This window comes from Diprion similis, chromosome 7 (assembly GCF_021155765.1).
Source record: "Diprion similis isolate iyDipSimi1 chromosome 7, iyDipSimi1.1, whole genome shotgun sequence".
In the NCBI taxonomy this organism is placed as follows: domain Eukaryota; kingdom Metazoa; phylum Arthropoda; class Insecta; order Hymenoptera; family Diprionidae; genus Diprion; species Diprion similis.
Genome location: NC_060111.1, coordinates 3,731,826 through 3,749,223, shown reverse-complemented (window position 1 = coordinate 3,749,223; position 17,398 = coordinate 3,731,826). Strand labels below are relative to the sequence as shown.

Here is a 17,398-nt window from a genome sequence, read left to right as displayed (position 1 = left end):
TACATATAATATATATTTCCTCACACATCTATACATACTTCAGTCACTTTAGAAATTTGAGGAAGGTGAAAGATTAAAAAAAAAAACAAAAAAAAAATATACACGTATATATACGAAAGCAAAAAAGAGATAGGAATCAATCGGAAAGTGGATCCTTAGCTCTTTTTTTTTTCATATCATCAACGATTATATTCCACATATCGATTCTACGTATCATTATCCTTTGCCTTATTGCCTATACCTACATTTTACGTAATATACCTCCATGCATATTCGTATCTGCCGCTCGCTCTTTTCGCTCAATTCGTAATTCGCCCTTCGCCATTCGCCATTCTGCCCCGTCCGTCATCCACTCCGCCTGAATTTACAAAACTGCGGATATTTATTATCTCTATGTATGTACCTTACCTACTCGAACCTACACGCCTCACTCTATCGTACTTTATAGAAATATGGACACACGCGTGTATACGGATATACATACATATATACATACGTATATATATATGTATATATATATGGGGTATTCAACGCCAACACGACCAGTGTTAAGCCCACGATCATCTCAAATCATTTCATGTTTTTTTCTAACATTCTACTCGATAAGAAACGCGACCTCGTTTTTTGCAAATTCTTTTGTTAAACCGTTTATTTTTTATAATTTTATTTGAAGTCGATTGCGAATGCCCATTTTTTTAAATTTGAAAATATTCTCAAAAATACAGCGAATCACACAACCCCCCCCCCCCCCCTCCCCCCTCCCTCGTTAAGGAAAATGTGGGCGGAATTTTTTTTGTATTTTTTTTTTTTTTATCACCTAATTCGGAATTTTGAAATTTTTAAAACCAAAATTAACACAGGATCGTATCGTAAGCGTCAAATCAGGGTTAATTTACTTGTAAATTTTCGGTTTCACCAATTCGATGATCGGCCACTCTAGTTTGTTGAGATAATTTTGAGTTTAAAAATTTCAAAATTTCGAATCGGGTGGTGAAAAAATAGAAAAAAAATTTGGCCAACGTTTTCCTCAACGACTGGTGTTTTGTATGATTCACTAGATTTTTCAGAAATTTTACAGATTTTTAAGAAACGGGCATTCGCAATCTACTTGAAATATTTATAAAAAATGAACTGTTGATTGAAAAAAATTTGCAAAAAAAATTCAGGTCACGTTTTTTACCGAGTAGAATGTTGAAAAAAAAAAACATGAAATGATTTTCAGATGGTCGAGACTTAACACTGGTCGAGTTGGCGTGGAATACCCCATATATACGCTCAGACGTGTGTAATTAAAGCGCATCAAACAGCAATCTATACACTCTATAATCTATATCCGTATTATATTATGTGCATATAATATATATATAAAACTATGTAGAATTTTTTTTTTATTTTTGTTTTTCTCTACTCCTATTCTAATGCATAATATATTTATACCTAAAGTACGTTTCGGATCAGTTTTGAACTCGTTTGAGATTAATCGGCAGGTATAAAATCGGTTAATAATTTACCGTGTCAATGCGTAAAAAACTCGCGTACATCTTATACACACTTTATTATAAACAATATACGTGCTTTACTTACTAATTAACCTTCTTTCGCTCAATAATTAATGTAATAAAAAGATAATTTATTATTATAAATGAAATTATGAAAGTTGGTTCTGGCGCAATTTTTTTTGTCAATACTTTATACAATTCATAATTCTAAATTTCTTTAATTTTTAGTAACGTGACAAAAAAAAATTATCTAATCTTAAATAATACATTTTACACGCGAAATATATATTTTTTTTTATCAATTTCTTCTTCTTCTTCTTGTTTTTTTTTTCTCTCATCCTAATATCAATTTACCTAAACTCAATTTTATAACAGCAATAATTTACAGGCAAGAATCACAACTCGGCAGTTGATAATATTTCAATTTTTTTCATCATTCAAATTACACTGTATCTTCAATTATTATGATCACATGTTCACACAAATACTGGGGTATACACAAAATACTAAAACACACATATATGCATAAATTAATACAGATGCATTCACTTATGCAATATACATTATATATATATATATATATATATATATATATAAATTGTATATTTTTATCTTAAACGTATATTTTTTTTTATACGATCTTTTTGAATATACTTATAATATGTATAATTATGCGAATAACAAGGGTTGAAAATAATTATAACGAAACGTTTTTCTATCCGTGGGTCGGAAATTCTTATAAAAAAAAAATTAAAAAAATAATAATAATAATAATAATAATAATAATAATAATAATAATAATAATTGAAATATCTACATGTTTATTATTAATATATTAATAATCTAATATGATCGTCAGATTATCTCTAATATTTATATACTGCGGTATATCACGTGTAAATATGTACCATATTATCATACTCGAATACTTGTATACTTACTAATACTACTACATACTACTATACCACTACTACTACTACTGCTACTGCTACTGCTACTACTACTACTAATACTAATACTACTACTACCGCTACTAAAATACTACTACTATTACTAACACTGTTAATACTATACTTGAATATGTATATTATACTCTTGTATACTTGCGTTAGAAGAAGGGTATATGGAGCATTCCACGTCAACTAGACCAATGACTTTCCCCTCCTCATCGTTTTCCATTTGCTTTAGGATTTTTTCATACGATTTACCGATCACAAAGAAAAACATTTCTGACTTTTTTTTAGTATTTTTTTCCTACAACCGTTAATTTTTTTCAAAATTATTATTCTAGCTTGTATGAAAATTGGGATTTTTATTTTTATTTTATTTTTTTTATTTTTCTCATTTCGCGGACAAATATTCAGAACCGAACACAGAAATTTTGGCAATTTTTTGACGAGTTTTCGAAAGGTTGAAACAATGCGTTTTGTTTGTTCAAGATGTATGAGGTGTGGTAAGAAAACTGGAAAAAAATCGTGAGAATTATCGGAATAAAAAACGAAGATTTTCGGGAATATTTTGAAATTGAAAATAAAAAAAAAAAAAAAAAAAAAAAAAAAAAAACATAATGCCAATTGGTACACAGGTTTAAAAAATCATAAAAAATGAACGGCTCTCAGAAAAAAATGAGGAGTGCTATTTTTCAGATCGAATAATCGTACAGAAAATCCTGGATCAAATCAAGAACGGTGAGGTAGAAAATCTTTGCTCGAATTGACACGGAACGCCCCATATATAACATAATGTATTCAAAGGGCCGTGTTGGTGTCGTCTGTGCGAGCTTGATTTTTGACTGCGCCGTCATCGTCGTGATAAACCTCATAATATTATATACGTACCTATTATATATATATATATATATATACATACATGGCATACGCAGATATTATTATAAATAATATTCATGTATGTATGTCTATGTATATTATAAATGTCAGTGATAATTGTAAATCTGTATTATCTGTCTGTTTGTCTGTCTCTGCCGCCTGCAGCTTGTCTGTCTGTCTCTATTATACGTTATGTAATTATAACATATAATATTAATATACATATGTAGTATTAGGGTGGTCGTTATTTAGGGTGTTGACGAATTTTTGCCGCCCCATCATTCTAATCAACTTCAAATAATTATAAAGCAATTACCGATTTTTTTCAGATTCTCACCTAAACTCTAAGATAGTCCGCTTTGTGGTGGACAGTTTCTTATGGAAATAATATGGGAAAAACTTTTTTTCTCAGTATATATTTTATTGTAAAAGTAATGACGTTGAAAAAAATTTGTAACCGTGTGGTTTTGGTCGGCATTAGTGCTAATGTCTGGAAAAAAAATTCACATAATCATATCACGCAATCTCGACGAATCGCACACCCTTAAAATCTGACCTTTTTTGCATTTAGAGGAAGTGCAATTCGTCTAGATTTGCTGGTATCGTGATGTAAATTTTTTTTACAGGTAGTAGCACTGATGCCCACTAAAACCTCGCAGTTACAGATATTTTAAAATATTATTACTCCTGCAAGAAAATATATACCGAGCTAACAAGTTTTTCCCATGTTATTTCCATAAGAAACTTCGATCACAAAGCGGACTGTCCCAGAGTTGAGGTAGAAATCTGAAAAAATTAGGCAATCGTTTTCGAATTATTTAAAGTTGATTTGAGGGATTTGGTGGCAAAAATTCGTCAACCCCCTAAATAAGGGACACCCTAAATTTCAGTATCGACCGGGTCGAAAAATGTGTTTTTATTTATTTATTTTATCTTTTTTTTTCTTCGCATATACCTGACATATTCACATGTATATATATATAAATATCAAATACATACGTACATATTATTGTATATTATATAATATTGTCATACCTCCATTAATAATTATGTTCGATTATTTATTTCACATCTTACATATTCTGCAGATTTTAAAAAAGGAATTTTTTTTTACTTTCTTTTCTTGTTTTCTGTTACACGTCATCCCTCTATTTCGATTTAATTTTAATTTTATCATCGTTTTTTCCTTTATTACTCTTGTTCTTTCCTCGTCGCATCGCGCGATTTTTCCTCCTTTCTAGACAACTTTTCTTTCGATTATTTTTTTCTTCTCCCCCCCCCCCCCCCCCCCCCCCCCCCCTTTCACCTCGTCCATCTAGACTCTCAATTCGACCGTTTTGTGCGGCTAGAATTATTGATTATAATATATTAATCACAGAAGGTGATAATGTCAAATATGTATATCGTTCAAATTCCACTGTGATCATTGTTTCTTCTTCTTATTTTTCTTCTTCTTTTTATTCTTATGATTTTTTTCATCTCACTTTGCTTTTCTTTTTTTTTTTTTTTTCTTTTTTTTTTTTTTTTGCCAATTCACATATTATATAAAATACACATAATATATATACGTATGTATACACGCGTATGTATGCACTTGAATACAGTGAAAAATTTGAAACAACGCTTTTACGCAAAACAACGAGCAGCAAAGGCTGTTTACTAGCTTGTATTTAAAACTATAGACCGGCGTATATAATACATATAGTGTGAAATTTATGTCTTTCTGTTCTTTGTTTGTGTGTGTATGCATGCATGCGTGTAGTGTACGTGTGTGAGTGTATTTAATATATCGCACGTAACGTTCGTCAGGATCGATTGCCCTCCTCGCTGGGGTCAATTCGGGTCAATTCGCGTGACATTATTATTCGCTCGTGTTAAACTTTGCCAAATTAACTATGCAATCTTTGCTTGCAGTGTAAATTGTGACCAAATCATTTTTTTTTTCTTTTTTTTTTTCTCACTCCCTTTTTCTTCTTCTTTTTCTTCTACTTTTAATTATCTCTTTATTCTTTTTCACACCCGTATCGAAATACTCTAGGCGTTACTCGTTTGCGGATGAACGTATAGGTGAAATGAATGATAAGTTGAGAGAATTTGGATATCTGTTTAGAAACAAGAGAAGAGAAAATATTTTAAGAAAAATAAATTCCTAATCACAATTAGGTTTATTTATGCGATTAGAAATTAATCTGAGGAATAATTTGAACAGCGCAAGTTACGTATAATCATTCAATCAATAGTATCGTATTGATAATTTTGGAAAAAAAAACAACTTTTTAGAATCGAATAATTTGTAAAAAATTTATTAAACTCGGGTATTTTTGACATGCGATTTTAATAACGTGGGGGGGAGTTTTTTTTTCTCACCCTCCCATCTTTTGGAATTTCCCAGCTCAGAATCATTTTTGTCACGTATAATAATAAGTATTAAGGTATGTTCTTGATATTTATTTATTCGTGTTCATATATAGCTGTTGTTGGCGGAGAATAACAACGCTGTGGAGATGTTTTGTAAATTTTTTATTTTTTTTTATTTAGAGATTCATTTATTCGCAATCTTAGTCACGCGAATATTTCCAAAAATGAAAAAAAAAAGAAACCAATAAATAAGTAACGTAAATCGATTGACAAATCAAGTCGACGGTTTCGGCATGGAAGGATTTTTTAATTTCGGGATAAACGGGAAAAGTATTGAGGGTAAAAATGTTGAATTGAATTAATTACTATCAGGTTAGATGATATTAATTAAGACTAAAAAAGGAACATAAAATAACGTAAATATCTCTGTATTATCGTAATCAATTTCTTTATTTTATTTATTGTTTAATCGTGCATGCCGCTATATTATAGATATACATACATATACATATACATATATTATATATACATACTAGTTATAACAATTTTTTTAATACCTCGTTATGCATGCCAAGTAAAAAAAAAAGAAGAAGAAAAAAAAAACAACAATGCTTCGAGAAACAAAAGCCGAGTCCCGAAATATTAATTGTTTGTTTAAATTTTCGCAACTTAATCTTTCATCGTTTCACCTTGCATCCTGTAATCTGATACCGCATATTACTTGAATTATAAATTTTTAAGAAAAAATTTTTATACTTTCGGTAGGGATATTATTATTATTATCATTATTATTATTTTTCTTCTTCTTCTTTTTCTATTTTAATGCATAATTTTTACAGTACGTCCGATGCAGTATATGGTAAAGCTTTTCGCAGCAGTATATAAAAATATATATATATACATATGTATACACGTATATTTTCTTGCTTGCAAACGATGCTTCCGAATGTTAAATTCTCACTCTGCCATTTTTTTTTTTTTTTTTTTTTTTTTCCATTTCTTCTCGCCACCTTGTACGACCTGTTCACTACTACACACACACACACACACTACATCGTACAATAATCATCATAATATCTTTATCACTGTATTATTTGGTTTCTGGTGAAAAAAAAAAAAAAAAAAAAAAAAAAAAATCAGACATATAAAAAATAGAAATCAATCGCATCGACGAGTAATTATATATATATATTTTTTTATATATATATATATATATTATATGTTGTTTTCACCAATTGATCTTGATTCCCTGTATAGTATTTGATTTATACATAGTCACTATTACAACAAATATTACTTGATCGTTAGAAATTTTTCATTTTTTTTTTCCACCCCTTCTCTCACTCTCTATTTCTATAATTACGATCGATTTTCAAACGGTGATAAATTTTCATTCTTAAATGCAGATATACGTTATGTAAGAACAAAATCTCTACTCGAGATACGAGACGTGATATAAAACTGCTATAAAACATACTTGCACGATTTAGTTTTTCCATACACTGCAACTGCTATACATATACATACCTTATACATTATTATACATATACATATTATATACATATACATAAGGAGACGGACAGAAAACTTAAATCCCGCTGTAATAATTATTGCTATATACTATACACATATATATACTACTATTAGTGCATTACTAATTACACATCGTGTATGTTATTATTAATCTAGATGCACATGCCATTTTATCGTACGTGTATACCTTATAGTATTACTTTGAATATATCCCGTTAGATAGAAAAGATTAGAAACAGAAACAGGAAAAAAAAAAAAAAAAAAAAAACAAAAAAAAAAACTTATTTCTAATAGTAACGAAGTAAATAAATAAATAATACGTATATGTATGATAAAATTAATTTTTATACCTGATTAATAGTATACTGCATTTGTAAAATAGTTGGCGTAGTGTTTTCCAGGTTTAATTTCTATTTGCAGGCAATTTTTGCCAGTAGCATACCAGAGATTATAGAGCTCGTAGGCAGTAGGTCCAAGTACAGCGGCGAATACAAGCGGGAACATGGAAAGAGGTATTATAAACGCATCTCTCTTTTTCTCTTTCTTTTATTATCCCCGTGTATCTCTCTGTGTGTCCCTCTACAATTGTACATATATATCTATGTATTTATACACACATGTGTATATGTAGACATATAAACATACTAATTCCTTGCAATTTTTCCACCATATGCATATATATATATATATATATATATATATATATATATATATATATATGGGGCATTCCAGGTCAATTCGACAAGGGTCTGACCCTCACCTTCGCCAATCTGAGTCTTAATGACCGGAGGTGTTTCGCTGGCCTAAAATAACATCTCCGAATTTTTCTCAGATTTTTACCAAGCCCCCTGACGCCCCCCGACCCCCTAAGATGATATTTTCGAAAACGGTCAATCGGACATTTTTGAAAATTATGAAAAAAATTACATAAATTCTGTAGGCAAAAAGAAAAATATCTCAACCAAAATCGAAGTGGGCAGACAAAACGGTAATTTTTTATCAATTTTTTTACTGAATAATATATTTTTTTTTCAGTAATTTCGATTTTTTTCGCATTTTTCAGGATTCAATATATTTTATTGATTATATAGATTGTATAGGAAAATATATTGAAACCTGAAAAATGCGAAAAAAATCGAAATTACTGAGAAAAAAAAAAAAATTATTCAGTAAAAAAATTGATAAAAAATTACCGTTTTGCCTGCCCACTTCGATTTTGGTTTGGATATTTTTCTTTTTGCCTACAGAATTTATGTAACTTTTTTCATAATTTTCAAAAATGTCCGATTCACCGTTTTCGAAAATATCATCTTAAGGGGTCAGGGGGCTTGGTAAAAATCTGAGAAAATTTGGAGATGTTATTTTAGGCTAACGAAACACCTCCGGTCATTAAGACTCGGATTCGAGAGGGTGAGGGTCAGACCCTATATATATATATATATATATATATATATATATGTATGTATATGGAAATGGAAAACGGGAATCGTAATTGCCTTGTCTTATTGCCTGTACTTGTGAATAATTATTTGTTTTTGTACATTGTCTACCCGCGAGTAAAAGCAAATGGAGAAAAACAAAATATTGTCATGTAATAGTGATGATGATAATTGTAATTGAGAGCTAATCAGAGTGATTGAAAAATATCCCCAACGAAATTCTGCGATGTTTGAATTATAATACTTTTTTTTTTTTCCTTTCCATCCTTTATTCGATACAAAATTAACAATACTTATTACGCTTGAAACCTAGTGTATGTTAAACATACTGAGGAGGTTTTTGGTTCTCGTATACAATGCGTAAACAAATTTTTTTTTTCTACCTTCATGCGGTTTGTAAGCTAATATAATATATATATGTATTTCCAAAAAATCCCGAGTTACGTGTTAAAATGTTTAAGCAACAACCCACTGAAGACTGACTGTTGTTTCTAATTTTTGTCAATTTTTTCTTGTTGAACAAGCTGAAGAAAAAAAAAAAAAAACAACAACAGAACAGAGGCAAACGCCGGTCCACTCTCTGGGTACAGGCTTGAAAAATTTTAATATCTGACACAAGATTTTTGAGAATTTTTCAACATTTTAAAATTACGGTTAATTAAGACATGTTGGTTTAAAAAATTATAAGTAAACCAGATTCAATGGATAAGAAATCTAAAAAAATTGAAGAGTATTCTTTCGGAGTGAGGCAATTGCCGATTTTTTTTTCTTTTTTTTTTTTTTTTTTCTTGCCTTTCAACAAAATCAATAATGGCGAGGTCCGACCTTGGTTGAGTTTGCGTGGAATGCCCTATACATAGTCATTAGTCGCACTACATACTTTAGTTTAAAACTTTGAAGTTGCACGCTTGCAATAGTTTCGCATTCACGTAATATTGTAGGTTATACGGTATGATACATCCTCGAGTAGTATATATTACATAGATAATATATTAATGTATATATGACATGTATACCTACTTATAGGTATTTTCTAATATAAATTATATACGCATAGAAAGCTGAAGCGCAATGCAAATATACTGCGGCAGTTTGGAGCTGCACGTGTTATTAAATATATGTATAATCATCGTCGTTAATTATTTATTTTCCCGTGTGGCTCCTTTTTTTTTTTTTTTTTTTTATATTTCTCCCACTTTCCTTGCGGTTAAGAATCGCAGCTAGCTTAGTAATTATATTTTTATATTTCACCCACGATTTGAGGTATAACGTTAGTTAGACCCTTGAACTATATATATAATATACATATATTTGCACATGCCACTTTAGTCTGCTACCATCGTTTATATCACTTGCGGTTCACGTTATTGTTATTGTTATTGTTATTGTTATTGTTACTATCCGCATCGTATATTTCATATACATAATTATATACATGCAACACACATTTATACACCCAGTATACCGAGAAGAGTCTTTTCTCAAAGGATCTGGTCGCAGCGCGCGCGATTCAATTTGCTTAATTCTGATTGGCTGATATCCGTGCTCGAAGCCTGAAGCCAAACCTCCGTTAAAAAGATGAAATTCTCTCTAGAATCGTATGGTTGACGAGTGACAGTCATCCGTAACCTCTCATCTATCAAGGTCATGTAGTACTCCTACCTTTACCGACCGAGTAAACTCACCCTTTTCCCTTCATCCTATATTAAATAAACAAACGCACGGAAGGGGTTCAATTTTTTTACAGTGCATCGTAGAAAATCGTTGGAAAATGCGGGAATGGTAAGAGGTGTCAAAAAACCACACAGTTTTATTTTTATTTTTATTTTTTTTTCCTTACAATTTTCGAAATATTACCAACTTTTCTGAATTTCGGTACAAAAGAACGATGCACCGTCGAAATTTGAACCCCTTTCGTTCGTTTGTTTCCTATTGTATATAGGAAGAAAAATTGTGAGTTTGCTCCGTCGGTAAGGGTAGGAGTACTACATTACCTTAAGAAGAGCGGCGCCGCGATCCACTGCGCATCAGTCATTCCGCGTACTATGCTAGTAACATTTTTACGGAGTTGGCCACGTTTGTAAACTAGACGAAAGTTCTAAATGTCGAACAGGTTATTAAAATAAAAAAAATTAAATAAAAACTTCGCTTAAAAAAATACACCTCAACACAGTTTTTACTTGATAATGTATTTAACTAAATAAAAGTTATAAGAAACTATTTTTATTTTCAAAGAAACAACGTCCAGTCAGTATTAGGTTTATAGAAATTATCGTACGACGTTCGCCTGATTGACGTAAATGATTATTTTTCTTTTATTATCATCACGTACATAATATATAGTCCGTTCTCGTACATACGAGGTCATACACTAGCCATTAAATTATTAGCAATAGTGCACCAGCAGTTATTATACTTATACGTATAATAAAGACTTGTAGTCGCACGCAGTTTTTTTTATATATAAAATATTTAATTTCTTATCGCTGATATTTTGTTTTCTCATAACAATTCTTCGCTGTATCGTAAGATTCTTTTCGGGGTTAAATATTTGTTTCTTTGTTTATTTACTAATTTTTTTCTTCTTCTTCTTCTTCTTCTTATCGATTTCCGCAATAATAGTCAGATAAATTGCTACAGTTTATAATATTACGATTAGTCGTATCGTTGAACAAGATTAATAACGAATATAAACCGGGGAGTAACAAAGAACGAAAGACAAAAAAATACACGAATCTTCGTATTGGCGGAGTGAGTGGAAGCTGAATACTTGCGTACGTTTGATGCTTTTACGTTATTATTATACATGTATAATGCTGATTTACGGAAAGATTTTCTTTTTTGTCTCGTCATAATTTTTATGTCTTCTTTTACTGTCTTTTTCGAATAGGACACGATTGGTTGTGTGTGTGTGTGTGTGTTGTGTTTTTTTATTTTTTGGTTTTGTGTGTCTTTTTTTTTTCTTTTTTTTATTGTTTGTCGTTTTTTTTATTTTCACTCTCGTTTTCGGCTTCACGAGTCAGCGACGGATAAACTTTTTTTGTGCTGTACGTTTGACGTGTGAAGGGTGGGAAGTAAAAGTAATTAAAATATACGTAGGTTTTGAAGATGATAATTATGCAGGCTTACAACTTATTGCTAAACTAACAACAAGTTTTGATATTTTGGTTTAACTTGTTGGTCTGGACAAGTGCCTGCATATGTAATACACAGTTATTACATACCTATAATTCATTATAAATTAATAATGTTAATGTTTATATTAGGTTATATTTACAGTCCCAACCGTGAGAAAATGATCGGCCAAATACAGACGAAAAGCAAAAAAAAAAAAAAAAACAAACAAAAAAACAATAATAAATAAAATAAAATAAAAATGCCAACTCCCTTGCCGTTTTAATCGTTCGGTGATTTGCGCAAAAATAAAAACAGAAAACATACTCATCTACTCACCACAACTTCCGCAGTAGTACCATACTACAGCTTTGACAGATAAAAAAAAAATTGATTTGGAAAATTTTCTTTATTCCTACCTTGTTTGCAAATATTTTTACACATCAGCTGCGAAAGTATATTATAATAATAATAATAATCGACAAGCATACACAATTGCGCGTACATTATAGTATATATATATATATATATATATATGTATATATATATATATATATAAAATAATACATACGTTGTATTGTATTGTGTATACAGAGTGAATTCCTAACGACTGCATGCTCCGTCGTCTGCTACAATATAGCGCGCACGCGCTAACAATAAGATTCGAGAGAAATTATTTGCCAGGGCGACCAAACGTCACGAACGTAACCTCGAAAATTTTGAATTAATTGACGGTTGGTCGCCCTGGCAAATAACTTCTTTCGAATCTTATTGTTAGCGCGTGCGCGCTATATTCTAGCAGACGACGGAGCATGCAGTCGTTAGTAAATATCTCTGTATATATTATACATTATACATATATAGTTACACGAATATGAAATTGAGATGATACAGAGCGAATTACGCAGATTGCATGCATATACGTTATTATACTACAATAATAAATCGATATAAACGAATAAATTTGAGGGTCGTCTGTTTGCTTCAAATGTGATTTTTCTTTTGAACAAACTTTATTGCCAATATCATTGTTATTGTTATTATTATTGTTGTTGTTGTTGTTGTTGTTGATGCGTATGTTGTTGTTGTCGTTGTTGTTGTAATGGAAGTGGAACGACACGTTGCAGATCAGTCCATTGATTGATCTATTGCGTATAGAGGCTAAATCTCGTCGAGTTGGACAGGACATATATAGATCTTGTAGATCAAAATATGCGTAAAGATGAAGAGCAAAAAAAAAAAAGAAAAATCAAAAAAAAATCAAAAAAAATCTAAAATGTGGCATAAAAAGAAAGAAAGGAAAAATTGGTATTGTTCTGACGGCAACGGATGATTGTGGGTGTGTAGGCGGTGTTTGCCAGCTGGATCCCAGAGATCACCGAGCTCGCCGCGAACCGGTGCAAGTACGGTGGGCAGTACAAACGCGAGCGAGGACGAAGGTGGGCGTACCATTAAATATACGTGGACACCTAGCCCTAATTTTTTAACCCTCCCTCGTAGTCGAATGCATTATATATATATATATATATATACCTATACATACACCTATATATATATATATATACATACATATATGTAAATAATGATAAGTTGAAGTATATCGCGTTGGGGGTTGTTTACAAATGGCGAGTTTGCTACCCGCGGGGTGCGTTTTCACAGGAAAAGAGAGAAACGATATTGCGAAGAAATTTTAAATAAATAAATGAACGGATTGGTTTTTTCTCAGTCTCGTACGAGTTTAAGTTTTTTCAACGTGTATTGTTAACGAAATTTATCGTTACAGCGTGCCTGGCTTGATACATCGCTATTTGTTGTACATTTTTATTGTATATGTATTAACTGTTGTTCAATGATTAGTATTAATACAATTTTGACGCAAAAATGTGGCTATCTATGTCGCGGAAGGGGTGGAGGGTTAGAATGAAAAATTTAAAAATGAGTAATGAGTAGAAATGATTTTTGGGAAATTTTACACTGTTTAAGATTTAAAGGCGCTGCGGGTTGCCGGCTCGCTGTGTTTTTTTTTTTTTTTTTTTTTTTTTTTTTTTATCCACCGCGATATACGGCGAAAGATGAGAAATTTTGGGCAGAAAACAAATTTGAAAACAAAAAAGCAAATGAAAACCTAACGATCTCCTAACTTTTTTTGCATTTTTTTTTTTTATTAATTATTACACGTCAATGCTTGTATAGATTATACTGTGTGTGTATATATATATGTATATATGTATATATATGTATATATGTATATATTTGAACATACAACCTACACACCTTAATGTCGTATAGGTATAAAAATAACACGCATCCCAGATATTAAAATTTTCTTCAGACACTCAATACAAATATAATAACATACATTTTTTTTTTTTTTTTTTTCCAATCACATCAAATTAATCAATTGTACAAAGTTACAAACACCTCTGTATAATACAACAATTTTATTGGTACATAATTTTTTTAATTAATAATATAACTAACGCTGAGACTTGTGCCTGTTATTCACTGCCGCTTTTTATACTATAATATACTTACATATATATAATATATGTATACATATACATATATGTATATTATATAGTTTACGTAACGTTTTGTTTTTTCGTTAATTGCATTTTTCACATTTTTTCAACACTTGTTTTTCATACGAATTTGATAATTTTTTTTTTTTCGAATTACACATATATTCATCATTAGTCAATTTGTTTTTTGCATTCATCAATTTTTCAATCCCTTTTTTTTCTCTCTTCAGTTTTCTTTAGTTTTTCTTCTTTTTTTGTTTTTTTTGTCAAACAAAGGCGACAAATCCATAATTCACAAACATATACAGACAACCCCCCCCCCCCCCCTCCGCCCCTCTTAACCTCCTTTTGAACCTTTAATTACAGGTACACATACAGACACACGTGACACTACCGTTTGAAATTTTTAAACATATTTATATAGTAATATATGTTTATCGGAAGTTATCACAATAAATAAATAAACAAATGAACAGAAAGAATAAAGAAACAGACGATTTATTATTATTGATCTCGTATATACTTATTTAAATACACATATTATGGTTACGATCGGCAGAAATTTATTCCATATTGATTTGAGTATCTTTAGTACCGCGTTTAATTATAATAATAACAATAATAATAACGTATAAATATAACTTACGAAAAGTGTGACAAAATTAAGGTTAAAAAGAAAAAGAAATAAATAAATGAAAAACGAGATATTTTGTACGAAAATTGAACTTAATAGTATATATATATAACATTTGGCAAACGTGAGGATCGGGAGGGGGGAATTTTTTGGGTCTTATACCATAGGTTAGGTTAGGTCGATGCGATGCGAAACCAAAATTTCAGCATTTTAAATATTCGAGTTGCCTGCATTATTATACCATTTGTGGAATTATATATATATATATATATATATATATATATTATATATATATATATATATACCTTATTTGTCATCTTTAGATACATATAATTATGTAATGATGCATAAAACATTGTATGGATTTGCGATATTTGGCATGCTGAGGTAGATCATCCGAAGGGTTGGTTTTCCACCCACTTCTCAATTACGAAGCAACCTATTTCCTCGTATGTACGTGCATATGTATACATATATTATATGTATATATGTACTAGCGTGGTCCGTTAAAAAGTCATTTTTGAATTTCGACCGGTGCGCTTCACAAATCGGCTCCTCATAATTCAAAAAGAATTCTCTAATTATATCAGATTTTTTTCTTAATCTAACTCGTGCCACAAAGACAATCAACCCTTTCAGTGGCTCATCGAATGTACCGAAAGGCCGTTGATCGCAAATCTGAACTTAAAATTTTTTAATTCAGAATGGCGGATCCAATATGGTGGATCAAAACCCCAAAAGTCAGTTGATACTGCCGTATTATATACATCATCTTGAATTTTGTAATTTCGAGTTCATATTGGTAATCAGCCACCTCGAAAACCCCTGACTACCGACTTTTATCGAAATCAAATGACTTTTTGTATTTCGCTCCACCATCTTAGATCCGCCATTTTTAATTTTTTAATTTTGAGTACAGATTCGGAATCTGCGACCCAAAAAACCTCTCTCTACCAAATTTCACCTAAATCTGTTCGACAGATTTGATGTGTCCCTGAAAGGGTTGAATGAAAGCCACCCTCGTTTATTAGGACACGAGTTAGAGTCGAGGAAGAAATTTCAAAAAATTAGGGAATCATTTTTGAATTACGGGGAGCCGATATAATTTCAAAAATGACCTTATTAAGGACCACCCTATTATGCACTAACGTATTTATCTGCATGTCGAGCCTAAGGGATGCCGCATAAGTCAGCCCTTATGTCTGTCCAAGAGAATTATTGTACAAGTTGGGTTTCGTAGCACGCCTGCAGAAATAAACTATAGCGTAGCTAAACATCAACCCAATGTATAATATTTTGCCTGCGTTTGTACATGCGATGTTAGGTATTAACGATAAACTATAGTTCAGGTCCAGAACTGCAGTTTTGAGGTTATACGTCGTGTTATTTTTTGTGAAACTCATCGCCACACGCCGGCAGGTAGGCAACACGAGCTGCAGCTTTGCATCGCTATACGTATTCGACAGTGTATGCACACTCGCGGTTGCATATCCGCAGGCGTTTAGTATCCACGGTGGCATTTCTCTTTTCTGTTTTTGCGACAGATATAAATACTTATAATTTAGAATCTTATTAGAGGAAAGCTGAAAAGATGAAGATAAAAATAAATAATCAACTGTACAATGTAACTTCAGTTTGTCGAAAAGTGGACGAAAAGCTCTCGCACAGTTTTTGCCCCAGAGGATTATTATCATTATTATAATTAGTAATATTAGTATTATTATTAATATCAAACTTATCCTTGAATTACTCTATCGTCGTTAATATTTCATTCCTTTTGTTCGTTCGGATGTAGTTACATGAATGTTCGTATAAACGCAATTTCTGTGCAAAAAAAAAAAAAAAAAAAAAATTTGCCGGTTTCACGAAAAATTGATATATCGGTCGTGCAATTTATTCTTGTTTTTTTCTGATCTCTTGTAGCTGTATTGTACATACATCTATATACGAACATACCGTCGTATAGAAATGAGAGAGCGAATGTGTATTTTTTTTTTAAATAATCGATTACTGCTTGCGGCACGACGGTTATTATTATTATTATCATTGTTATTGTTATTGTTATTGTACATAGGCGATTCGAGAATGAGAATGCAGCTTATGTTTTGTGTGCTCGATGGTATAATAACGACAGATTGATTTTCTATTACCATCATCGCAGGTATATTGTCTGAAAAATTCTCCTCAATTTAATCGATCGGAACTCTTGACCAGCGAATGAAATCGGTTCGCGTTTTTCTTCGCGTCACTTATATTTTCTCTCATATCCTTACAGTTTCGGATCACATAATGAATAAACGCAAAGAAATCGGTGTGAATTACTAACGCCAGAATAGTCCGTCGTCTGCTATTGTTTAACGCGCATGTGCTAGAATCCAAGAGTAGTTGATTGCCAGGATGACCAACCGTCATAAATAATTTAAAATACGTAACCTCAAAAATTTTTACAGCTTTCGATGTCGAACACAACTAA

The 17,398-nt window shown here is 31.1% G+C and overlaps 1 protein-coding gene across 50 annotated transcripts in view; it reads left to right on the top strand.

The window, feature by feature from the left end:
• LOC124408252 (calcium-activated potassium channel slowpoke) overlaps positions 1 to 17,398 on the top strand; it is a 115,576-nt gene that overhangs the window by 38,830 nt on the left and 59,348 nt on the right. For 16 of the 50 annotated variants that reach the window (XM_046885050.1, XM_046885078.1, XM_046885047.1 and 13 more), the window contains exon 6: positions 7,637 to 7,728. The exons of 26 other annotated variants lie outside the window; for them this stretch is intronic. In XM_046885050.1, coding sequence (XP_046741006.1) covers positions 7,637 to 7,728 — 92 coding nt within the window. Of the gene's footprint in view, positions 1 to 7,636; positions 7,729 to 13,116; positions 13,209 to 17,398 lie in introns of all 50 variants that reach the window. 8 more of the 50 variants (XM_046885072.1, XM_046885051.1, XM_046885074.1 and 5 more) reach the window with 1 other exon arrangement.